This window comes from Dama dama, chromosome 19 (genome assembly GCF_033118175.1).
Source record: "Dama dama isolate Ldn47 chromosome 19, ASM3311817v1, whole genome shotgun sequence".
Lineage (NCBI taxonomy): Eukaryota > Metazoa > Chordata > Mammalia > Artiodactyla > Cervidae > Dama > Dama dama.
In genome coordinates, this window is record NC_083699.1 from 64,574,540 (window position 1) to 64,600,962 (window position 26,423).

General features: G+C 46.6%; 1 protein-coding gene across 1 annotated transcript in view; it reads right to left on the bottom strand.

Annotated features, from left to right (window-relative positions):
• The window catches only part of PLCL2 (phospholipase C like 2), a 212,141-nt gene that overhangs the window by 29,265 nt on the left and 156,453 nt on the right, over positions 1–26,423 (bottom strand). Inside the window, exon 5 of the mRNA XM_061167252.1 lies at positions 3,000–3,109. Within this exon, the coding sequence (XP_061023235.1) occupies positions 3,000–3,109 (110 nt within the window). The remainder of the gene's footprint in view (positions 1–2,999; positions 3,110–26,423) is intronic.

A 26,423-nucleotide genomic window follows, 5' to 3' on the forward strand; every position in this document is an offset into this window, starting at 1 on the left:
GCTGAGCCCGTGCTCAGCAACAGAGACCGCTGGGGCTAGGAGCCCTCGCCAGATCTGGAGAGCAGCCCTCCCTGGCTGTGCCTAGAGAAGGCTCAGCGCACCCAAAATAAACACATAGCTCAATCTTTAAAACAACATGCCAAGATGTTAATAGTGGGTCCTTCTGGGTGTGGGATCACAGGTGACATTTCTCCTTCATCCATGTCTGCATTTTAAAGTAATCCTTAAAACTGAAAAAGTGAACAAAGCCAGCAGAGACTCATGAAACCTGGGCTGGACACCCTTGGATGAAAGCTGTTTCTGGCCAGAGGTCACATCCGCGATCCCCACACTGCAAGTCCTTCATCCTGTGACCACCAGCCGCCCTTCCTGCCACGTTGTTCAGATGAATGCGGGGACTTGGAAGGCAGTTGGTGCCTCTGCTCTGGCACTCAGCTTCTCAGGGAGCTTCCTAATCCCCTGAGAACCCTGTCAGACAGGCAGTCCTAAGGTCACCCCTGAGATGCTGACCCTGGAGGTCTGCAGCAGGGCATGGGAAACTGTGCATTAGGCGCCCAGGTAGGTCATAACTGGTCGCACAGCTCTGGGGCTCCTCGGCACGTCTGGAGGGAAGGTCTGGAGGCATCCCCAAGCCTCTGTGCCCCCACGAGGGCACCTGCTGCCCACCACACAGCCCAGGAGGACCAGCTCAGCCCAAAGAACAGCTGAGGAGAGGAACCCAGGAGACCCACACCCTCCTGCCAGGAGAAGGCTGGGGGCTCAACCCAGACCCACGCCCAAAACTCCGAGAGCACTGGACTGTCCAAAGAGAGCTTACCCCCGTGAAATACGCAGCCATGAACAAGGCCCTCCGCCATACAGAAAAGACACACAATCCCTGCAGCCATTCTGCACTCCATGCCTGGTTCTGCCAGACACAAACACCACCTAGAGCCAATACTACCCTGGAGACTTCCAAAAATCTATTACCCTGTCCTGTGCATTTGTTTCCATATGAAGAGAAGTCTGAGGTTTTAATTCCCTCTCCTGGACATAATTCATAAGAAAATGGTTTCCTCAGGGCAGCCATTTGGTTCAATGTCACGTTTCCAGAATCTGATCCATTACTTTGTGCCAGCTGCTTTTCACAACTGTGTGCACCAGGCTTCCATCTCCAGGGGTCCTTAGCCCAGTGCTTCCCAAACTAATGTGTGTAAGAATCCCCTGGGATCTTGTTTAAAAGAAAAAAAAAGCCAAATGAGCCTTTGTTCCTGTCATAGGGCTACACACTATGGTGCTATTTTCCCCTGAGGTTTGCAGGAAGTTTATAGAGTACCAGCAAGTTGTAAAGCCAAATGCCTCTCCATTGTACATTTTTCTATCTGCTCTTTACTGAACTACAAGTGATCAGAGTTAAATACTAAGCAGAAGATCTAGAGATTTTTTAAAAAGTACATGTGTAGGTAAGGGAAGTATTTGAAGAAGTTTAGAAAATGACTTTAATTATACAAAGGAGTAGCAGTGTAAGATAAGAAAGTGCAAGTTGGCTAGCTTGGGAAGGGTGACTTCTCATTAAATCAGAAAACTGTTGTCTGCTGCAGGATGGATCCTTTAACTTGAAGGGGGACAGGAAAATTAAAAGAGGCAGCTGTGATAACGTCTTTTACAGCTTTGAATTCAACTGAGAAGAAAGCTGGGAGGAACCAGAGAGTAATTTTATGCTGAGCTGTCCAAGATCCAGACAAATGATATTTCTGTGCTACTATTATTCAAGGTCCCAAACACTGAGATGAAGAAAAGATCATCAAGACAAAACACAAAAAGTTCCAAGGCACCTGCTGCTGCTGCTGAGTCGCTCAGTCCCATCCGCTCCGTGAGACCCCGTGGGCTGCAGCTCCCCAGACCCCTCTGTCCATGGGGGTCTCCAGGCAAGGATACTGGAGTGGGTATCCATGCCCTCCGCCAGGGGACCTTCCCAAATGAGAGATCGAAAGCCGACCTCCTGCATGGCATCTGAGCCACCAGAGAAGCCCCAAGGCGCACACACAACAGTATTTTTAAAACTGTGTCATATGACATGCACGGTTTCCCAGGTGACTCAGCGGTAAAGAGTCCGCTTGCCAATGCAGGAAATGCAGGTTCGATCCCTGGAGGAGGACATGGCAACCCACTCCAGTGTTCTTGCCTGGAGAATCCCAGGGACGGAGGAGCCTGGCGGGCTACAGTCTGTGGGGTTGCAAAAGTCAGACATGACTGAGCAACTAAACAACAACATGTTATATATACCACAGAGAAAGAAGCTGGGGGAATGCACAGCAAAAGACCCTGGATGGTGAGACTATGTTTACCTCTGGTTATGCTAGTTTGACATTTTCTATAATGAAAATACATTACTTTCACCATAAAAATAATAACAGTTAATTTGTAAGTGGTCATGCTGAAACAGAGAGAAGGGAAGGAGGGAAGGAGGAAGGGAGGGAGAGATGAACAGAAAAGAAAGAAGGGAGCAGATAAACAGTTATGGGTGTTTTTTCCCTTGGAAGGAGATGTCTTTCAAATGGCAATTCCCTTCACATACTTCTTTTGAGTATGCCCCCCACAATTCTTTCCTATATTTTTTCTGGGATTGTATTAATATTAAGGCTGTGATTATACTTTCAAGCATTGAATGAAATGTGAGGAACTAGAATCTTCCAATTCCAGTCATTTCTCTGTAATCGGTGCTGTTTCCCATGCAGTGACTGGCAGCTATGAAGTCTGCAGCACTTCAAGGGTGAAACACAAGGCCCTTTCCCTTCCTGGCAGGACCCACAATGTGCCAGCCACTCACGTGGCTGCCTGCCCAGCGACCGTGCCGCAGGCTCTCCCGAACGCAGAGTCCTCACTGGACTTCTGTGAGAGCGCTGCGGCCTTGATGGGCTGGTGACACAGAGCGCAGGGAAGTGGGCACTAACCAGTGGGAAGAAGCATGCGGAAAAGGGCTGCAAAGTCAGGAGTGTCAGAAACGGCGCAGAAGGTACCTTTAGGATGGTGATGTTCCAGGTAAAGCTCTCCACCGCCTTTTGCAGTTTGCGTTCCTTCAGGCCTTCCTTGGTGCCGATGCTGTGCAGGTGCTCGTGGAACTCCATGGCTAAAAGAAGCAGAAAGACAAAGGATGTTACTCTCCCACCCAATCTGCGGTAATGGGCCAGCAATATTTATTTTTCTAGGTATAGCTAGAAAGATTCCAGTCTCCACAGGGATTTCACAGAGGATGAAATAACAAAGTTCTGGCAAGGGAAGCACTGCCAATTCACAGCCTCAGCAGACAGCATCTCTGAGTGCGTGCCTGTGGACTGGGATGCTGCCCAGGGCACAGGTGACCATCCGCATTCTTCCTCTAGAGGTGGGGGCGCTGAAGAGACTCAGCCAGGTTCAGAGACTGAGGCTGAGGGAGCGGGAGGGACTGTGGACCAGGCCCAGGCTTTGGAATCTCGGAGGCTGATTTTAGCTCCACTGAGGTCTCAATGATGCTTTGGAACTGTGGTGTGGAGAAGACTCTTGAGAGTCCCTTGGACTGCAAGGAGATCCAAACAGTCCATCCTTAAGGAGATCAGTCCTGGGTGTTCACTGGAAGGACTGATGCTGAAGCTGAAACTCCAATACTTTGGCCACCTGATGTGAAGAACTGACTCACTGGAAAAGACCCTGATGCTGGGAAAGATTGAAGGCGGGAGGAGAAGGGGATGACAGAGGATGAGATGGTTGGATGGCATCACCAACTCGATGGACATGATTTTGAGTAAGCTCTGGGAGATGGTGATGGACAGGAAAGCCTTGCGTGCTGCAGTCCATGGGGTCACAAAGAGTCGGACACGACTGAGCGACTGAACTGAACTGAGGTCTCAATGTTGGCAATTAAGGATGAAAAACAGCACAAAACACTGTGTTTCCTGTCCCAGTAAGAGTCAGCCCGAGGTCCCAGACCAAGCCTGCAGCAGAGCAGAGAGGATGAGAGAAAGCCAGGGCACCCTGCTGCTGCTGCTAAGTCACTTCAGTCGTGTCCAACTCTGTGCGACCACATAGATAGCAGCCCACCAGGCTCCCCCGTCCCTGGGATTCTCCAGGCAAGAACACTGGAGTGGGTTGCCATTTCCTTCTCCAAGGGCACCCTACCTCTGTATAATTCACATAATCAGTGCATATTCCTCACCACCATTCAAAACAGTATGAACGCAGGAGTGGTGGGACATCCTCTTCCTGATTTAATATCATTAAAACTCATGGAGTTTTTTTACATATTCACTTGCAGTCAGTTATCCCATCGCTGGCCAATGGGAACCCTGCAGGTGTGTTTCTAAGTCCTCCTGAGGTCACTGATTAGCCTTTGACATGTCCCTTGCTTCTGGCATAAGATGTTCTAGAGTTAGCAAGTACACTGCTCACCTGGGCATGGAACCAGGCATTTCTCCAAGGACCTCTGGATTCTTATAGCGGAGAATGGTGCTCAAAGACCACAATCTGGGGGCCAGGAGTGCTCACCGTTACTGAGTTCCCACTGTTTTCCAGGCTCTTTAGTGAACAGATCTTAGGTATGTGGGCTTTTTTTTTTTAAGGGAAGAATATTTTTTCTAAGGGAAGCAACAAGAATTGCTGTACCTCTAATTCAAATTTACAGTTACAATGTTTTCACTACTTTCTTAAATCTTAGACTTATCTCTTTGGCAGGCAATCTTAATTAACCACATCAACATAACTAATAGTAAGACTGCTAAATACAATTTAAACTCTACATTTTTTTTTTTTTTGGTCAGAGTACATCTCATTGAGAATGTACAATAAAAGTACAGTGTTCCAAGGTCAGTCAAGGTAATTATTTTCTTTACATGGTTATGTCTGTAACAAAGTACAATTACGTACGTTTGTTTCCTTTTTATCCCATTGTGTATGTGGGGGTGGGACGTGTTTTTGCTTTTTTGGATAAATTTATTTTTTTTATGATTCCTAAGCCAAACTGTGTATCAAGGTGCATTCAGGTAAATCTTACTTTCTTCCTGGATTCCTCTACCCTAATTCCTCCCTTCCCCCGTACATTTTTATGAGTTTTTAGTTTATCTTTTATTGTCTTCTTTCTCCTTGAAGATCTAAGCAGAGGTGTCCATGTATCCACAAACCTCCATTTTTTGCACAAAGGCAGCGTGGTATGCACACTGCTCTGTGGCCTTCCTCTGAGCAGCCACAGTGGAGATGACTCACTGCCCACGTATCAAGCCCTTCTCACCCTTCTCTGACACCTACAGAGCCCCCCTACACTGGGGAGATGAGCTGCCTTTGGTTTAACCAGCCCTCACTGATGGACGTGGTCTCCCAATCTTTCGCTGTTACAACTAATGTTGGAGCAGCCAGCATTTTTACAAGACATTTCCCCTGTTCTTTTGTACATTTCTCCTGTTCAGGTGGGCACCCTGATTTCTAACTGCCTTTCTATGCAACATCATTTCAAAGCAGTTCTTTACACAGTGATTGACAGGAACTTTATTCCTTAGTGTCTTTAAACAGTGAACAAGAGCTGACATACAGGATAAATATAGTAACCTGCCAATCTAGTCTTTCTTCTTCTCCATTTTCTCTCTCCTAATAGGAACCAGGGCACTAATTCCTGTCATGCTAATAAAGCTTAAGAAACTCATTGGTTTAAAAAAGGAACAGTAATTAGTAGAAGTCATTACACTGTCTAGGGAACTCCCATGCTGACCCTTCTCCTTTAATTTGGCCTCTCTCTGGACAACGCCCCGGCTTGGTCACTAACCGCCCCCCGCCCAGCCCACTGCCGGCAGCCTGGTACAGAGGGCCGCATCCCCCATATCTGCTTCCAGCCTTCCCTGGGTGTGCTTGGTTTAACACACTGAAAAAAGACAAGTAATAACCATGACGAGGTGGCAATTACGTTCTAACGTCCAGGATTTCTGCTAAAGCAAAACACACACACACGTTCTCCCCGGCACACGCCTTGACAACTCAGATCCACCTCCTAGAACGTGGCCAGAGGAGGCCCTGACAGTAAGACCCTGATGGTTCTTTAGTTTTAATACTTTGGCATCATCTGGATTTCAGGATATTAATCTTTAATATCCATCTTTCGGGTAGTAAGCCAGGAACCATTTTGGTCTTAGAAGCACCACTGAGGCTCAGAAGGTGGACGTCCAGACAGAACACAGAAAAGAGATGAGACAGGAGAGCAGGCAGAGCAGTAACGCTCTGTTACCAAGGCTGAGCTCAGACAAGCGTCCACCCAGACTGCACAGAGGCAGCCTGCAGGAGGGTCAGCAGAACACAGAGCCAGAGGCTGCCTTGGGAAGCACTGAGGACTCAAGGAAGAAACACAGGCCAGACGATTAAAAAAGTGATACTGATAAAAATAAAATGGGGAAACATTTAAGAAAACAAGTATAGCTGCCTAAAAACTTGTATTCCCCTCATCTATTAAAGTACAGCCACAATGGAGAACAGTGTGGAGAGTCCTTAAAAAAACTAAGAATAAAACTATCATACGACCCAACAATCCTACTACTTGGCATATTCCCTGAAAAAACCATAACTGAAAAATACATATGTACTCCAGTATTTATTGCAGCACTATTTACAATAGCTAGGACACAGAAGCAACCTAGATGTCCATTGACAGATGAGTGGATAAAGAAGTGTGGTACATGTACACAATGGAATATTACTTAGCCATAAAAAGGAAGGTATTTGAGTCAGTTCTAATGAGATGAATGAACCTAGAGCCTATTATACAAGTGAAGTAAGTCAGAAAGAGAAAAACAAGTATCATATGTTAACACGTATATAGGCAATCTAGACAAATAGCACTGATGGCCCTATTTGCAGGGCAGCAACAGAAACACGGATATACAGACAGACCTGCAGGCAGTGGGGGAGGAGATGAGAGCAGCATGAAGCGTACACGTTATCACACGGAAAGTAGACAGCCCACGGGAATCTGCTGTGAACACTGGGCGCTCAGACCTGCTGCTCCAGGAAAACCTGGGGGGATGGGAGGGAGGTGGGTGGGGGGTTTAAGAGAGAGGGGACCTGTGTACACCTAGGGTTGATTCATGCCGATGTGCGGCAGAAACCAGCACACTACTGTAAGGCCTTTATCCTCCGATTAAAAAGTAAAAAATTTTAAAAGTGAGATAAGACATTTCACCCTTATCTTCCCCTTCTTAAAATACCTTTATAGTCAAATAAAAGTCCAAAAGGAGGCCAAAAGTTAGGGTTAGGTTGTGTGTGAGTGTGTATGTGTGTGCAAGTGTGTGTGCACGTGTATGAGTGTGTACATGTGACTAAGTATGTGTGTGCACATTTATGAGTGTGTACATGTGACTGAGTATGTGTGTGTGTGACTATGTGTAAGTATATTTGTGTCAGTGTGTGTACATGTGTGTGTATTTAATAATGAAGTTCTTTAAAAGTGGGCACAAAAAGTGATGAGTTGACAAATGGAAAATTATGTTAAAAATCAGAAAGCCTGTATTTTAGAAAGTAGCCAAGACTATCCATTCCACTGGTAGGTATTTCATTCCTTGGTTTGCTACATAATATATCTGTTTCTTAAAAGAATTTTCACATTATTAACTTATAGACTAATTTTTGTTAACATGCTGCCAATTCGCTAATATGCAGCACTTGTTGACTTCGTATTTTAAGGATCTCACTTTGACTTACACAGCATGACTGTACTGTTCACTGCGCTCCTGTGATACACGAAGTCCAGGCCGAAGACACGATCAAGGGAAACAAAAGACCACTCACCAAGTACTTTACACACCCTGTAAGGGAAACTTGGAGAGAGGCTCTGGAACTTTCCTGAGTAAACAGTAAAGAAGAATTCAGAGGAGACTTTCAAGATGGGGAGATCACATCAGAAGCGCATCCTCTGCATGTGGGGCAGCTCCTACAGGACAGCTCGGGGATGCCAGCAGGAAGACCCCGGACTTTCAGAAAGGCCAATCGGCGTCCTTGGAATGGGCGAGGGCCAGAGGCAGAATGGGAGACAGAGATTTCAGGACAGGTACCTGCGCCTGGGCAGGGAGCCGTGAAGGAGGACACGTTTCCACACTGGGAAACCCCATAGGTGGCGTCACGGGGGCGCTTGGGAACCCCAAGGGCTGTGAAATGGCGGGTGCTCAAAGGCAAAAGGCACATCTACCTGGTAGACCAAGCGGCTTGGCCCTGCCAAGGGTCCCCCAACACAGGGCCAGCTCCTCTGCGAAAGCACGCGGCCGCCTGGTGACTGCCCGCAAGTTCCAGACACTCCCCTCGCCCCAGGGCAACTGGGTCCCCCCAGGTCTCGGCCGAGAACAGAGGCCTGTGAGCAGAAGCAGGCCCAGGGCCACAGCAAAGCAGCAGGAGGCCGCGTGAGCACAGGGAAGATGGGGAAGTCGTCCATGCAGTCGCAGGGCAGCAGGCTAATTCCCCAGAACTGGCGTCAGACTGTGGGCTTTAGGGGCAACTGGACTTTGGGAGTAGGTACAAGCTGGAGCAAGGCAGGATCTGAGTTTTAAACTGACCCCACACTGCCCACAGCAAATCCAGAGACCTTCCTAAAAATACTGGAGGACTGTCTGAGTAGACAAACTGGCCAGAGCAGGAAAATGGAGGAATCACACGGACATTCTTCTCAATAACATTCTATATATATTCCTCCCCTTTTTTCCCCATAGTGTTATAATGTTGTTCTTTATTACTCCTTTAATTTTTATTTTTATAGCCTCCTTTCCCCCTTTTTAAAAAAAAAAAAAAAACCTTATTTTAAAATAAATTCACTTTATTTTCCTGATTTTACTGCTTAGTACTGCTAAGTTACACTGCAATTTTTTTCCATGCTTTAGATTTTGTTTTTGATGTTTTGTTTTCCATTCTGCACTTCTGAGAGTCTAATTTTTAGTATCCAATTTCACTTAAGGGTTTGATTATTGGCTTGATTGCTTTCTTCTTTCTTGACTCCTGTTGTTACTCATTTTTTTCTCTCTTCTTTTCCCTTTGTAAATGTGCGAATTTCTTTGGCTGTTGAATGCTGTTTCACATTTAGTCTTGGGGTTATGACTTCTGTGTAGCCTATGAAGTCTCGGTGCTACAGTAAGGGGTTGGGCTCAAACCCCCAAGGTGGGAGACCCAAGTCCAGGACTTTGGACCACCAGAGAACTCCAGGCCCCATGGAACATAAAGGGCCTTCTCAAAGACCTCCATCTGAAAACCAAGAACAAGCTCCACCCAACGGCCTGCAGGCTCCAGTGCCAGAAGCCTGACACCAAACCTCTAGCATAACAGGAATACAAACTTGCCATTTGCAGAAAAGCTGCCCAAAGCCATACCAAGCCCACAGGCACCCCAAAACATACTACTGGACTGCCCTTCAAAGAGACAAGATCCAGCTCCATCCAACAGAATACAAGCACAAGTTCCCCCAACCAGGAAGCCCTCACTAGACCCTGGACCAACTCCACCCATGGGGGGCGGACACCACAGTTAAGAGGAATTACCACAACCTTCCAGCCTGCAGACAGGAGACCCCAAACACAGTAAATTAAGCAAAGTGGAAAGACAGAGACGCGTGCAGCAGATGAAGGAGCATAGTAAAAACCCAGAAGACCAAACAAACCAGGAGGAAATAAGCTGTGTACCACAAAAAGAATTCAGAGTGATGATAAGGTGATTCAAAATCTTGGAAATAAAATGAAGACACAGATAGAAAGATTAGAGGCATGGATCGGGAAGATACAAGAAATGTTTACCAAGGACCTGCAAGATTTAAAGAATAGACAATCAGTCATGAACAACACAGTACCTGAGATGGAAAATACATTAGTGGGAACCAAGGGCAGAACAGCTGAAGCAGAAGAATGGCTACGTGGGCTGGAAGATAATGGTGGAAATAACTGAAGCAGAGCATAATAAAGAAAAAAGAATAAAAAGAAATGAGGACAGTCTCAGGAGACCACTGGGACAACATTAAGTGTCTCAACATTTGACTCATGGGGTCCCAGAAGAAGAGGACAAGAAGAAAGAGTATGAGAAAATATTTGAGGAGATTATCACTGAAAACTTCCCTAAAATGGGAAAGGAAACAGTCACCCAAGTCCAGGAAGCCCAGGTCACATACAGGATGAACTCAAGGAGAAACACGCCAAGATATACATTAATCAAACTAACTGAAATTAAACACAAAGAACAAATATTAAAAGCAGCAAGGGAAAAACAACAAATAACTTACAAGGAGCTCTCTGTAAGGCTAACAGCTGGTCTTTCAGCAGAAACGTTGCAGACCAGAAGGGAGTGCAAGATATACTGAAAGTGACGAAAGGGAAACCCTAGAGCCAAGATTACTCCATCCAGCAAGGATCTTGTTCAGATTTGAGAGAGAAATCAAAACCTTTACAGACAAACAAAAAATTAAGAGAATTCAGCATTGCCAAACCAGCCTTACAACAAAAAGTAAAGAAACTTCTCTAGACAGGAAACACAAGAATAAGAAAACGCCTACAAAAACAAACCTAAAACAACAGAGTAAATGGCAAATCGATCATACTTATCAATAACTACCTTAAATGTAAATGGACTAAATGTTCCAACCAAAAGACACAGACTGGCTGAATGGATACAAAAACAAGACCCCAATATATGCTGTTGTAAGAGACACATCTCAGACCTAGGGACACACACAGGCTGAAAGTGAGGGGCTGAAAAAAGATATTACATGCAAATGAAATCAGAAGCAAGTAGGAGTCTCAATACTCATATCAGAGAAAATAAGACTTTAAAATAAAGACCATTACAAGAGACAATGAAGGACACTACATAATGATCAAGAGATCAATCCAAGAAGAAAATATAACAGTTATACATGCACCTAACATAGGAGCACCTCAATACATAAAGGCAAAGTTTTAAAGAGGAGCTCAAGAGTAACACAATAATAGTGGGGGACTTTAATACCTCACTCACACCAATGGACAGAGTATACAGACAGGAAATTAATAAAGAAACACAAGCTTTAGAGCTTGTGAAAAGACCAGTTGGGCCTAATTGATATCTACAGGGCATTTCAATCAAAAACAATAGATTTCACTTTTTTTCTGAAGTGCACAAGGAATATTCTCCAGGACAGATCACATCTTAGGTCACAAAACAAGTCTTGATAAATTTTAAAAAGTGAAATTATTTCAAGAATCTTTTTTGACCACAAAGTTGTAAGATCAGATGTCAACTACAGGAAAAAAAAATATAAAAAATACATGGAGGCTAAATAATATGCTTCTGAATAACCAACAGATCACTGAAGAAATAAAAAAGGAAATAAAAATACGCCTAGAAACAAATGACAACGGAAACACAAGAACTTAAAACATGTGGGATGCAGTGAAAGCAGTGCTAAGAGGGACATTTATTGCAACACAAGCCTACCTCGACAAACAGTGAAAAACCAACCACCTAACCCTGCACCTAAAGCAACTGGAAAAAGAAGGACAAAAACTCCAACGTCAGTAGACGGAAAGAATCTTAAAGATCAGAGCAGAAGTAAATGAAAAACAATGGAGGCAACAATAACAAACTAAAAGCTGGTTCTTTGAGAGGAAAGACAAAACTGACAAACCATTAGCCAGACTCATCAAGAAAAAAGTGGGAAGATTCAAATTAATAAAATTAGATATGCAAAAGAAGTTACAACTGACACCCCAGAAATGTGAAATATCATAAGAGACTACTACAAACAACATATGCCAATAAAATGGAAAACCTGGAAGAAATGGGCAAATTCTTAGAAAGGTACAGTCTCCCAAAACTGAACCAGGAAGAAACAGAAAATATAAACGGACCAATCACAAACGTGGAAATTGACATTGCAATGAAAAATCTTCCAACAAGCAAAAGCCCAGGACCAGATGACTTCAAAAGAAAATTCTACCAAAAGTTGAGTGAAGAGCTAATACCTATCCTGCTCAAACTCTACCAGAAAGTTTCAGAGGAAGGAAAACTCCCAAACTCATTCTATGAGGTCACTATCACCCTGATACCAAAACCAGACAAAGATGCCACAAAAAGAGAAAATTACAGGCCAATATTACTGATGAACAAAGATGCAAAACTCCTTAACAAAATTCTAGCAAATAGAATCTAACAAAAAGTTGAAAAGATCATGCATCATGATCAAGTGGGATTTATCCCAGGGATGTAAGGATTCTTCAGTATATACAAACCAATCAATGTGATAGACCATATTAACAAACTGAAGGATAAAAACCATATCACCATCTCAACAGATGCAGAGAAAGCTTTTGACAAAATTCAACACCCATTTATGATAAAAAAAAAAAAAAAACTCTCCAGAAAGCAGGCATAGAAGGAACATATATCAACATTGTAAAGCCCATATATGACAAACCCACAATAAACATTATTCTCAATGGGGAAAACTGAAAGCATTTCCTTTAAAATCAGAAACAAGATAAGAGTGCCCACTCTCAACATTATTATTCAACATAGTTTTGGAAGTCCTAGCCACAGCAGAGAAGAAAAACAAATAAAAGGAATCCAGACTGGAAAAGAGGAAGTAAATTCTCACTGTTTGCAGATGACATGATACACAGAAAACCCTAAAGATGCCACCAGAAAATCACTAGAGCTAATCCATGAATACAGGAAAGTTGCAAGATATAAAATTAATACACATAAAGCCCTTGCATTATTATACACTAACAATGAAAAACCAGAAAGAGAAATTAAGGAAATAATCCCATTCACCATTGCAACAAAAGAATAAAATACTTAGGAATAAATCTACCTATAGAGACGAAAGACCTGTATGCAGAAAACTACAAGACACTGATGGAGTTTTAAAGTAGATGATGAAAATCAGATTAGTAAAAACTTCAAGACGAATAAGCTAGAGGACTCAACGTTCCTGACTTCAGACTATACTACAAAAGCTACAGTCGTCAAGACAGTATGGTACTAGCACAAAGACAGAAATCTAGACCAATGGAACAAGAGAGAAAGCCTGGAGATAAATCCACACACCTATGGGTAACTTGGAGGCAAAAATATGGGACAAAGGAGACAAAAATATACAATGGAGAAAAGACAGTCTCTTCAATAAGTGGTGCTGGGAAAACTGGTCAGCTATATGAAAAAGAATGAAATTAGACCACTTCCTAATACCATTCACAAAAATAAACTCAAAATGGATTAAATACTGAAACAGGAGACCAGAAACTGTAAAACTATTAGAGAATAACACAGGCAGAATACTCCTTGACATAAATCATAGCAAGATCCTCTATGACACACCTCCTAGAATAATGGAAATAAAAACAAAAGTAAACAAATGGAACCTAATTAAACTTAAAGGCTATTTCACAACAAAGGAAACTATAAACAACAGGAAACGACCACCCTCAAAATGGAAGAAAATAATAGCAAATGAAATAACTGACAAAGGATTAATCTCCAAAATATATACAAGCAGCTCAATATCAGGAAACCAAACAACCCAGTAGAAAAGTGGGCAGAAGACCTAAACAGACATTTCTCCAAAGGAGATAGACAGATGGCTAATAAATGTGGGAAAAGACACTCACCTTTGCTTATTATTAGAGAAATGCAAACCAAAACGACAATGAGCTATCACCTCACACCGGTCAGAATGGGCATCATCAAGAACACTACAAATAATAAATGCTGGAGAGGGTGTGGAGAAAAGGGAACACTTCTGCACTGCTGGTGGGAATGTAAGTTCAAACAGCCGCTATGGAGAACAGTATGGAGATTTCTCAAAATACTAGGAACAAAACTACCATATGACCCAACAGTCTCATTACTGGGCATTCACCCCAAAGAAACCATAATCAAAAAGGACACAGGTACCCCCATGCTCATCACGTTGCTGCACCGTTTACAGTAGCTAGGACGTGGAAGCAACCTAGATGCCCATCGACAGGTGACTGGATAAAGAAGCTGTGGAACATACACACAAGGGAATGCTGCCCATCTGTAAGAAGGAACACATGTGAGTCAGTTCTGATGAAGTGGACGAACCTAGAGCCTGTTCCACAAGGCGAAGGCAGTCAGAAAGGGGAAGACAAATATCAAACATTAACGCATATGTATGGAGTCTAGAAAGATGGTACTGCTGATCCTATCTGCAGGGAAGCAAAGGAGACACAGACAAAACCAGACCATTGGACACAGTGAGGGAAGAGGTGGGTGGGATGATTTGAGCGAGTAGCATGGAAATGTATATATTACCACAAGTGAAACAGATAGCCAGTGGAAATTCGCTGTATGTTGCGGGGAACCCAAATCTGGTGCTCCGTGACAACCTAGAGGGGTTGGGAAGGGCCAGGAGGTGGCGGGGGGTACAAGAGGGGGCAGGTATATATACTCCTGTGGTTGACTCATGCTGACGTATGGCAGGAACCAACACGAGGATGTAAGGGAATTATCCTCCAATTAAAAATAAAACACCATTTACAAAACCCGAAAAATTTGAATACTAGTTTGTCTGAGTCCAAAGGCCTAATGTTTCCCAACTGTCATGCAGTATCTCTAAAACAAGAGTCCCAGCCCTTAACATGAACTCTTGAGATGTCTGTGTGTGTCCAATAATGATGCAGTGAGGTAGAACACTGTAAGCGTATGGGATAGGCACTGAATCAGTTCGCAAGGAAATGAGATTATGCCATGGAACTGGGTCAGTGCATATACAACAAAGAAATCTGATTACACATCTAAGATGCAAATTTATTATTCTCTTGATATTAAATGACCAGGAAATCTGTTCTAACATGTCACAGGAGGTCTGCACATCAACAGTGAGTACAGAAAACCTGTCTGGGTTAGACACTAAGTACCTTTCTCCCTATTTCCCTTCAGCAAAGAAACATGAGCCCCCTGAAAAAGTCCTCATCTTATTAAGAAACAGGAGTAGCATCTCTTCTCCTCCTGTAAGTCAAACCATTTGTCTAAGGAGCAGAGTTTTAAAGTAGATGATGAAAATCAGATTAGTAAAAACTTTTAAGACTAAGTTACCACCTTCCCCTGCCCCACACAAAGAAGCTAAGTTGTTTTCATTTTAAAGTTGTTTCATTTTATCGATAGAATTCCTTGTTCTTTAGTCACAGTTTGAAGGCGGTGGGGTTAGGAGTACGTGGAGAGACAGACAGACACAGGAGAGTCAAGATCCTATTTTTTTTAAATGACTGGCCCAGCTTACATAAATATTTATTTCCAAATTATTTTATATTGAACAAGATTTTTTAAATGTTTTCTAGTTTCATTTTTTTGTATGTAAAAAAGAACTCCAATATGAAGCAGGAATATTTATGTGAACAGGTAAAACTGAACTATTATCTAGGATTTCTTTAACAAGTGGACTTTTCATAATAGTTCTCTATTTCGGTAGTCAATATTCATAATACTGAGGTACAAAAGGTCTCATCAATTTGGATAATGACAGTAATTTTTGATGCTTGAAGTATTAACACTAATTGGGCAGGCAATAATACTGATCACACACCATGTACAGGTCATTTAACCATCGGCTGTGTTAAGCCCCACGAAGACCCATTACTTAAACATGCTGAACACTGTAAAAAACTGCAGACTTCTAGAAGCATGGGAAGCAAGCCCGGGTAAGGGAACTAGTGCCTATATTATCTGACAATCCTTTTATGCAGTAATCTGCATAACTTTGCTTTGGAATACAATGGCTGAGTTTAGAGGCATTAGTGTAGTAAAGAGGGCAAGAGCATTAAAATAATGACATGAGAAGGCATAACTTCTGCTTCTTTAAAATCAATGCCAAAATAAACTCAGTAGGTGCAGCTGCAAATTAGGATTTTTGCATGAGGAAACATAGTACGTTAGGAAGATTCATACAAGGAGTGCATATTACAATGTGAGACTTTACAAAATAAATTACAAGCAACTGGCAATGTAAAGATGGTTTCATCTTTCAATATTTGAAAAAATAATCAACCAGAAAAACTTAAATTTCTGAAAACTTGAGGACGTCCAGTCTGCGTTTTCACTAGTGACTAGACAGAAAATGAGTGAATGGCACCTCTGGCAGCTGACTGCCCTCATTCTGGTCGTGAAATCATTAGCAGTTTCGTTACATAACAAGGCAGAAAGGGAGTTCTGACCATGTCCTCAGTGGAGTAACAAGAATGCTGAACTCTGATGAAAGAAAGGTGACCTGTAAGACAGGGCCTGGGAGCAGCCAGGACGCTCAGCTGTGGGCTTTGGGGCATGAGCTGGGTTTCAGGGTGCCTGGGCCCCCTTACTTCTTCAAGAACAAGTCCTGTGTGCTGGTCGTTGGGCCAGTTGAGGGAGCTTAGTTCTGCACCCGCCTTCTTACGAACCACACCATCCACTCCACGGGCAGGCACGCAGCCCCCTGTACTGACACGAAGCATGGGTTTCTGCATGCCCCTAGCATACCAACTGTCAGCGTGCCTTTTGTCTGTCCAGGCTGCTGGCATTGTGGGGTGACAGGCCCTGCACCCTGGGAAGGGACGGTCTGTCTACACAGGTGTGGGGCCCCGAAGCAGCCCTCACAGGCAGGCAGCCTCGTAATAATGCTATTAAGTGGAGCCTTTACGGGTCTAAGAAAGATAAGAAGACGGGCAGGAAAACCACCCAAACCAGTCTCTCCTTGGCTGGTAGAGGACCATGGCTGCAGCTCCCCTTGGTACCGTGGGGAGACGAAGACCAAGACAGCTTTCGTGCAACCTCTGCTCCACCTGTGATGGAAGGGGCTAACACTAGGGGCTTCCTGACGTCAAAACATGTGTCTATTATCAATGAATCCTAGTTAAGAAAAGCCTCCCTTCTTCTGAAAATAGGTAGAATTTCATTAAAGATTTCTTTGTGACGACCATCGGCAAAATCAGTATTTCAACATTTCTAAGCAGATTTAAGCCCAAAGCCATCTCATATTCTTATAGAAAGAAGGTCGTTCTTAGCTTTCATGGCCTGGTGGCCTTGGGGAGCAGCAGAGGCAGGCGGGCTTCCCACCGTGGACCGGTATGCAGGTCTCAAAACAGAAACCAGGCCAACAATGCTGAGGGAGGAAGAAGAGACGCTATTTTTCTTTCAAGAGTAAGTTCTATTTCCCAGCAAGTATCTTCCAAATACGATGCCCACACATTTTCATCATAAATTTGAGCATTTTAGAGCCACGGGGAGCTGTTTGCCTGGCTTGGTTGTTTAACAACTGTATCTGTTTCCTACGTCTCTACCCCATTTCCTAGTCTGATCTGAACGAAATGGCAGTATAAGGGCATCAGATGAAGCATGTTCTTCTTGTCCATGTTTTCTTTAAAGGCAGAAGGTCACATTTGGGACAACCATTCAACAAGGCTGGCGAAGGAATCAGGATGCCTTGATTCTACTTCAACGTTGCCCCACAGGTAAGACAAGAGACAACAGCTAATTCTGGTCAAAGAAATGGAAATCTCTGTTGAGTCTGAGCACACTTCATGTGAACACCAATACTAACTACGTAAACAGTCTTCTGATAAACATGATGTGATACAATTTCAACATGCTATATCATTTAACAGTCAAAATATACAGTATGTTCAAATGCATGGAAGTCTGAGGGCTGTGGGCATATTACACAAATGCAACGACGTGCTTGGGAACATGGACTAAAACTGGTAAAAGTCCAAAATGCAGAGAATAGCCACATCCCCAGCACAGACCCGGCGGGGCCTGCTGTGACTGTTCTTCTGTCAAGAGGACTGTCTTTGAGCCTCGGCTGTTCTGTGCCAGAGACGCTATGGTTAGGTTCCTCTGACTCCGTGACCCCAAGTTTGTGTTCCCAGAAGAAACCCATGGGTTACTTTTCTTCAGGGATGTTAACCAAGAAGAAAACCTGCTCATGTTCCTTTGTGGTAATGAACTTGAGAACAGGTCATCAAACAGCAGCGGTAGTAGTGATTTAGTCGCTCAGTCGTGTCCCACTCTTGGGATCACATGGACTGTAGCCCCCCAGGCTCCGTTGTCCATGGGATTCTCCAGGCAAGAACACTGGGGCGGGTTGCCACTCCCTTCTCCAGGGGATCTTCCCAACCAAGGCTCAACTCTGTGTCTCCTGCACTGCAGGCGGACTCTTTACCCCTGAACCACCAGGGGAGCATCAAACAGCAGAAAGAAAGCAGATGGAAAGGCAGTGATCCTGCAAGAATCCAGTTCATTCTGCTCTGTAGGGAATGGAGCACACAGGCCATGTGAATGAAACAGGAGATCACTCACTCGGCCCACGGGGGACCTTCCCAATTATAGCTGCAATGTTAAATTTTAAAAATTGGTATGGCCATGCAAAGATAGATTGATTTTTATGTATAAAACCATATTTTGGAAATTCGTTACTTCTTTCACATCATCTCTCAAAAATTTAAACAGCTCAGGTTTTTTTATAGAAGGAGGTGTTAGTTTCACATAATTTGCCAATTATTCTTTCAAAACACTGTAATTTAAATATTTTGGTTTTGAGGGGCTTAAAGCTTAATGACAAGAGATGAAATGAAATGCTGATAGATTATCATGCTTTCAAAAAATTAATAAAGAAGTGTAAATCTTCCGAGATGATACATAATTACATTAGCTGAGAATATGAGTGCAACTGCATATAATGGAGTGAAGAGAAATTTCCACTCCTATCAAGTTTCCTGCTTCCCATCATGGATAAACCTAGATGGAAACCAAGCAGTCATAAAAATAAAAAGTGTAAAATACATGATACATACAACCCTAATATATGAATAATAGGCTTTGCTTTGAAGGAAAGGGAGGCTCAGGCAGAAACATGCCCACATTTCCTCTTTGCAGAAAACAAATGGCATTTATTCATGCCAAATATGAAGCAGATGACCTTTCAAACATTCTGGATAGAATTTCTATACCAATCTAAATGATCTGAATCTAAAATATACCAAGTAGCGCATGGCTCAAAATTTTCAGAAGCAACTATAATTTTAAAAAATTACAACAGACGTATTGATCTCAAATGTATACACTGAAAGATTACTTTTTCACCTAAAACTTTACTTTGCTGTCCTAAAAAAGCTCTTTTATCACCCACAGGTCCAATGCAGAAATATTTTTGTGTGTGCTGAAAACAGAAGCCAGGATCGTAGGGTAGGGATATTTCAAACGGTGACAAAGGGAGATATGCATCGATCACTTTAACGTTTCAAACTTCCCAAATGAGGTACAGTGAGCTACTTCCTGGAAGATGGAATTCCATGTAACACAAGACTGTCGGGCACCTCATTTTATCACGTTTTAAAGGTACCACGTGATTTCGGGGCACAATGTCAAAGCACCCTGGGAACAAAATAGGGATCACTTTTTCCGCCTGATTCATATACAGAACCTGCTCAGATGTGCGGTCTTTGTAACCCACGCCCTGCGCCCCCAGCCCCGGGGTCTTAAGCGGGGTGCATCCAGCATGCGCGGCGCCACAGAGGCGTGGAGACGCCGGACTCGGTGATTCCTGAGCGGATGCGGCAGCCAGGGCTCCGGGGGGCGGTGGTCCAGGTGCGGCGGCACGGGCATCGCTCTGACCCTCTAGCCCTCCGTGGGGCCCCTCCCCACGCCGCCCTCTAAACCTTGGCCAGAGGCTCAGAGGAGGAGCAAACGGCAGCCCCTCCAGACGGCCCCTCCCCACGGTGACCCCCCCCAAGATGAGCCTCCCCACCGGGGACCCCGTGCCTAGATGCCCCGGGAAGCCCCCCCACCCACCACCAGGGTGGGAGGCCCACACGAGCCCCTGGGGACCCCATCTTGCCACCGCTCCCTTTCCTTCTCCCCCTCTTATGTTTGACCAGATAAAAGTCACATGGCACAATAATTTAAAAAGCATAGACTGGTACATGGAGTGTCCCCGGCCTCCTTGTCGCCTCCCCTGGACAACCCCGGTGTGTCTCCGACGGCCTCGCCCAGAGGGTGGGGCCGTCTGCAGCGCTCAGGGCTCCAGTCTCCCGCCCCCTCCTTTAAATAAGGAAGCTGTGGTACATATACACCATGGAATATTACTCAGCCATTAAAAAGAATTCATTTGAACCAGTCCTAATGAGATGGATGAAGCTGGAGCCCCTCATACAGAGTGAAGTAAGCCAGAAAGATAAAGAACATTACAGCATACTAACACATATATATGGAATTTAGAAAGATGGTAACGATAACCCTATATGCAAAACAGAAAAAGAGACACAGAAATACAGAACAGACTTTTGAACTCTGTGGGAGAAGGCGAGGGTGGGATGTTTCGAGAGGAATCGGGTGGAGAGGGAGGTGGGAGCGGGGATTGGGATGGGGAAGACGTGTAAATCCATGGCTGATTCATATCAATGTATGACAAAACCCACTGAAATGTTGTGAAGTAATTAGCCTCCAACAAATAAAAAAATTAAAAAAAAAAAAACACCTTAGCAAAGGGCACCAGCCCACTCCAGCATCCTTGCCTGGAGAATCCCATGGACAGAGGAGCCTGACGGTCTACAGTCCACGGGGTCGCAATAGTCCGACACGACTTAGCAACTAAACCACCACACCGCCAGCAGCAGCAAATAGCACGCACGATCTGCCTTGCCTTTTAAAACTATGCACATTTAGACACACATAGGCATATATTGATGCTTTTTTTAAACCTTTATGTATACATAGCATCTTCCTTATATATGTGTATACATGGTGTGTGTGTGCATACATGCAGATGAATATATATACACATACGACTTTTTTGAAGTGGGTGCATAATGTCTCATCACATGGATCTGTCCTAATCTATTTAACAAGAACCCTCCTACTGAACACTTAGGTTGTAATGTTGAGGCTGTTCTTGATGTTACAAAGGAAACTCTATACATGTGTACTTCCTCAAATACGTGACCAACTCCACAGCATAAACTGAACAGGAGCTGCTGGCTCAAAGTGTGCGTGGTTTGTAATTCTGAAATGTACTGCCAGGTGGCTCTCATCGGTGTGGACGGGATCACACCCCTAACCACGGGAGAGTTCTCAGCGACCCGGGTGCCCCACCCTCAGTCGTGATCCGTGCGTGCCGGGACTCGGGTCTCTGATGTGACTGGCTCTGAGCCAGGAACACGGGTGTCCCCCTGAAACAGCTCATCCTCGGGAAGCTCAGTGCCCTCCCGTCCCCGTCTGACTGTGCCCTGACACCCCACACTTGCTCTCCTGTGTCTCTGACATCCACATGCTCAGGACCGGGGCTCTGTCCTCTTTTCACCGTCCCTTCTCCGATGAGCTTGGTCTCCCGGCTTGGAAGACCACCTCTGCGCTTATGATTTCCAAATTTATTGCATCCACTCAGGACCGCTCTCCAACGTTTAGACTTGGAAGTCAACCAGGCCTGTCAAGTTTGACACGCCTAAAACCTCTGATCGCCCCCCTCCAGCCCTCTACCCCGGGGTCATCCCCGTCTTGGTAAAGAGAACCCAGCCAAGAACCCTTTAGGCCCACCCTCCTCCCTTCCTGCTGCCCTGCGTCCGATCCATGAAAAAATCCTGTGAGCGTGACCGTCAGAGTATCCAACATGTGAGCGTTCTTCATCAGCATCGCCCCAACCACTCCAGGTCAAACCGCAGTGCTGGTCTGGGGGACTGGGTGGGTAAAGAGCCTCCCAGGGGGTCCTCCGGCGTCTGCATCACCCCGCCCCCCGCCCCCAACGTGTCTGATGCAGCCACGCCTCCGCCCTGACCGAGGAGGTGCACCTCTCTGAGAGCAGGGCTGGCCTCCCAACACCAGCCTGGCTGGTGCAGCCTGGTCCTGCCACCCCGGCTGGGCTCACGGCCCCTCTGCCTGAAGCAATCCCCTTCCAGAGGCTTGAAACGCTTGCTCGCCACCTGCAGTCAGGCCTGCACCGAGCTCACTGCTTCCCTGAGGTCTGGGCTGACCACCTGATTGAAAGGAGCCATCCGCCCCCAACCCCGCCAGGCCCGCCCTGTGCCTCTGGCCTCACTGATCCCAGAACACTCATCACTGCAGGACACCGTGAGCCTTGTATTTACTCTGCTTCTTTATTTTCCATCGCCGACTACTCGACTTCCGCTTTGAGAAGGCCGGGTTTAGACGCTGTGTTCCAATCTGTCCATCCGCCGGCCACAGGTGTCCATGGTTTACGGGTGCATCTGGACATCTTCATTTCATTCTAGAGTCTTCTGAATTCCCCTGGCTGTGACCTGTGTTCCTGTTCTTTGCAGAGAACACAAACATCGGGGTTGCTGGCCTTTTTCTGATCGACTTTAGGAGTTCCTCATGTATCAGAGACTTCAGCCTCCTGGTAACCTTTCGCCGGCGTTTTTTCTCAGTTTCTGGTTGTTTTGCACTGTGCTCCTCGCCATTGCCGTAAGAACTCTTCCCATGTGGTACAGCCCATCAGGGTGCTTTGTGTGTGTAGACGTTCGGTTAAAGCTTCTGGACTGGTGTCTCCTCCAGCCTGTCGCTCCCACACCCGTCAGCATCGCGGCCTCTGCTGACCTGGGCCGGGCTGCCCCTGCAGATAGAGTCACCCTGGTTTTCCCCCTCCATCAGCCTTGTTCCCAGAGGAGCCACCCTCCCAGCTCAACTGCAGGCTGAGCTCTGGGCCCCCCAGAACCCTCACGACTTCTTGGTGCCTGTGGTTTCACTGTGAAGTGAAGGTCGCTCAGTTGTGTCCAACTCTTTTCCAACCCATGGACTATGCAGTCCAAGGAATTCTCCAGGCCAGAATACTGGAGTGGGTAGCCTTCCCTTCTCCAGGGGATCTTCCCGACCCAGGGATGGAACCCAGGTCTCCCACATTGCAGGTGCATTCTTTACCAGCTGAGCCAGCAGGGAAGCCACCGACTACCAGTTAATTAAGGTGCCTGGAGAGCATCTGGACAGCATCTTCCTGCAGGAGAGGAAGGCTGCTAGGCATTAAGGGTTTCCGTGCCTCACCTTCGGAGCGCTCACTCTGGGCCTTCCGAGTCAGGCACGCGCTGCCCCTGGAAGCGCGCCGATGGGCTGCAGTCATGTAGCTGTGTCCCAGCGGGGCTCACCTGTCGGTCTCCTCCCCTAAGTGCCTGTGATCAGGGCATTCCACAACTGCTGCGTAGGCCACTGACCTGAGGTCGCTGCATCTCAGAAGCCCTGGGGCCACCGGGGAAGCAGACTGTCACTTAGGAGGAGGAAAGGGAGCCAGAGAAGTTGAGTGAGTGAGCCCGCAGCACACAGCAGGACACGGCACACGGGCCCAGGACCCGGGTCTCCCGCTCCCCAGGGACCACCCTCCCACTCCCCGTGAACCAGGGCTGGGAAACCGCCTGACACAGACCGAGACGGGAGTCCCAGGCTCCTGGGCTTCCCTTATCGGACCCTGTTAACAGAACACCCGTGAAGTTTCCAGGATGACCTGTACAGACGATTGTACGCGTGCTGTGTTGGGTGAGCCAAGGATGTGAGCAGAGCAAGCGATGGACGGTGACCGGTCACTTCTCCGGAAACCCCGGCTCCTACGAGCACACTGAACTCCGAGGAGTCTGCAGATCAACAGAGGCTCTGAGCAACCCCGTCCTGCTCACGGGGGTCTGCCGGGCGTCCTGCCTGCTCGCCCCACTCCGCGCAGTCGGGCGCTCTCTGCCTCGAGGTAAGACGAATCTATCACAGGCCACAGGAGAGAGGCCAGCAGGGCAGAGGCGGCAAATCAGGAAGAGCACAAGAGTCAGGCGGGCTGGGGGAGACGCAGCGGGAGTTACAGGAGCAGTGGGGAGCGAAGGCGGGAGGAAAGCTGGAACTGAGCCAGGACCCCTGGGAATGGGGTCCTAACAGGCACAGCGGGAAGCCCCAGCACGCAGGTTAAGGGCTCCCCCCCAAAACTTAAGGCTCTTGGGGATACGGCTGCATCAGCCACTGCAAATAATAGATGCTTCTCAAGATGACCCTGGGTCATCAAAAGTTCAGATGACTTTTGGGAGCCACATTTAAGGAAGCAGGGATGGTGCAGAACCCATTACAGGAAAATGTCCATTAAATGGATGGAAATGAAGGGTGAAGAAAGCTTCTGTTATTTCCGAGCTGCCTTCCGCTCCACTGTACTCCGTGTGACTGCACCCCTGCCAGCAGAGGACCCCCTGAACAGGTGGGGGGGAGGGCGGGTCCCAGGCTTTCTTTCACTTGGAGCTCTGTCGCCCTCTTCCTGACAGACATCCCCAGGCAGCAGGGAACTGACTGTCCCACCAGACGAGGAGCCAGGCTCTTGCCCAGCAGGCGCGGACCCCACCTCTGCACTGGGCTCCCCGGGGGCAAAGCCTGCCTCACCCCCGTTCCCAAGCCTGGGGGGTGGCCACGCCTGCTCCAGGACCACCGAGGTCAGGGACTCTGGCCACAGCTCCCGCCCCTCCCGCTCTCCTTTCCTCCTTCGTAGATTTAGCAAACTCAATTAAACCTGAGTAGTGACTTAATGCTTGTTAGACATATGCACGCATGCCGTTTAAAGAGCAGAGGGTGGTCCCCCGTCTCCTCTCCAGACACAGTCACGTTCAGCCCCTTTAGCTGAGTGCGGGTCCTTTTGGAGCGCTTAGGCCCATGTTTCTTCTTTTTAATTTTGTTCATTTACTTTTGGCTGTGCTGGGTCTTCATTGTGATGCACGCTTTTCTCGAGCTGCACGAGAAGGGACCTCTCTCTGTTGGCGGTGTGTGGCTCCTCATTGCCGGGGCCTCTGGTGTCCTGGAGCGCGCGGGCCGTGGCCTCAGGAGCGTGGCTCTCGGGCTCCAGAGCGCGCACACACACTCACAGTTCTGCCACATGCCCACAGTCGTGGCCCATGGGCTTAGCTGCCCGGGGGCACGTGGAGTCATCCCAGACCAGGGGCTGAACCCGAGTCCCCTGCGCCGGCAGGTGGACCCTTAACCACCAGATCAGGAGGGCAGTCCCCCTGTATTTCTAAGCAACATGCTTATGCTGTTGAGACTTTTCTCCCAAGCATCACCTATTAATGCCTGGGAGAAGCAAGCATCACCGCCTGCTCAGATGAAGGAGGAGAATTTGGCTGTTTTCAGCCTCCCCTACCGTCAGGGTGGACAGGACACAGGGCGTCCCAGCCAACTGGGATCTAATCGCTTCTGGATCCAGCTTTCCAACAACTGTCCTCTCTTATCCCCACCTCGTTCCCAACTCGCAAAGGCACGGAAGCCACACTGCAGGCTGGCTCCCCCTGCCACCGCCAGCTTCAGGCTCAGCTTTCTCGGGGAGGCTCAGCTGAGCCAGTTCTCTGGTTTTCAGTTTCCAAAATTTTGTTGCCCCCCTTTTCTTTGTCCTTAAAAGTTTTTCTAAAAAAAGAAAAGAAAGAAAACCCTACTGTCATTTTAATGAGGCTCAGAATGGGGCAGAGATTAAACACATGTGTTAATTCACCATCCTGAACAGGAAGTTTGTCATTGATTTCTTTTTTCTTTCCAGAGAACAAATGATTTTCCATTTAAATTCACCCGATAAAAACATCCAGTGCACTGAAGCAGAGCAGGCTGGGCTTCCTTCTAGATCATCTTCCTATTTTTTAATGAAACAGATCGATTCAACTGACTAAACAGAAAATTAAAATTCAAACACAGGCTGCCAGGTTTGGAGCCACTGAAGGTGAGAAAGAGCTAGATATTAGAAAGAGGAAAAGATGTTTCTCCTGGAAGAGTCTGGTCAATCTTTTGTTAGCTTTTACAGGCTTTTAGAAAGACCTTGGGGGACTCTGACAGCGCTGACCCCTCTGGAGGCTTGTCCCTAACCCACACCCCCCACTTGGCTGCTTCCTGGGAGAACAGCCCTTGCTAGACGAGGAGGACGTGTGCTGTTACTCAACTCAGACCCGTCCTGTACTCCATGGCGGCCAGGACTCACACAGCCCACATCCCTCCCCGTGATCCGAACGTTCAGTCAGCCTCTGCTGCTGGCGCCTCTGGCTCTGAGAAAACGCTCCATATCCTGCCTGCCTGCCCTGGCCCCTCCTTCTGCCCTCCCCAGGGCTGGTGTCCCCCCTTTCCAGGGGAAGACACCCCTCCCCTCCACAAGGCACCTACGTAGTGCAGCTCTGCATTATCTCAGAAGGGCGCTTCTCCCCGCTTTCTAGGGTCAAGCGTTTCACGGCTACACTTGACGCCTGCCTTCTCACTTCCTGCATCCTTCATCCCAGGTGCATCTTTTAGCAGGTGCACTGTCCTCTTTGCCTCCACTGGAGAAGGGATAGGCTACCCACCCCAGGATTCTTGGGCTTCCCTGGTGGCTCAGCTGGTAGAGAATCTACCTGCAATGCGGGAGACTTGGGTTCGATCCCTGGGTTGAGAAGATCCCCTGGAGAAGGGAAAGGCTACCCACTTCAGTACTCTGGCCTGGAGAATTCCAGGGACTGTACAGTCGATGG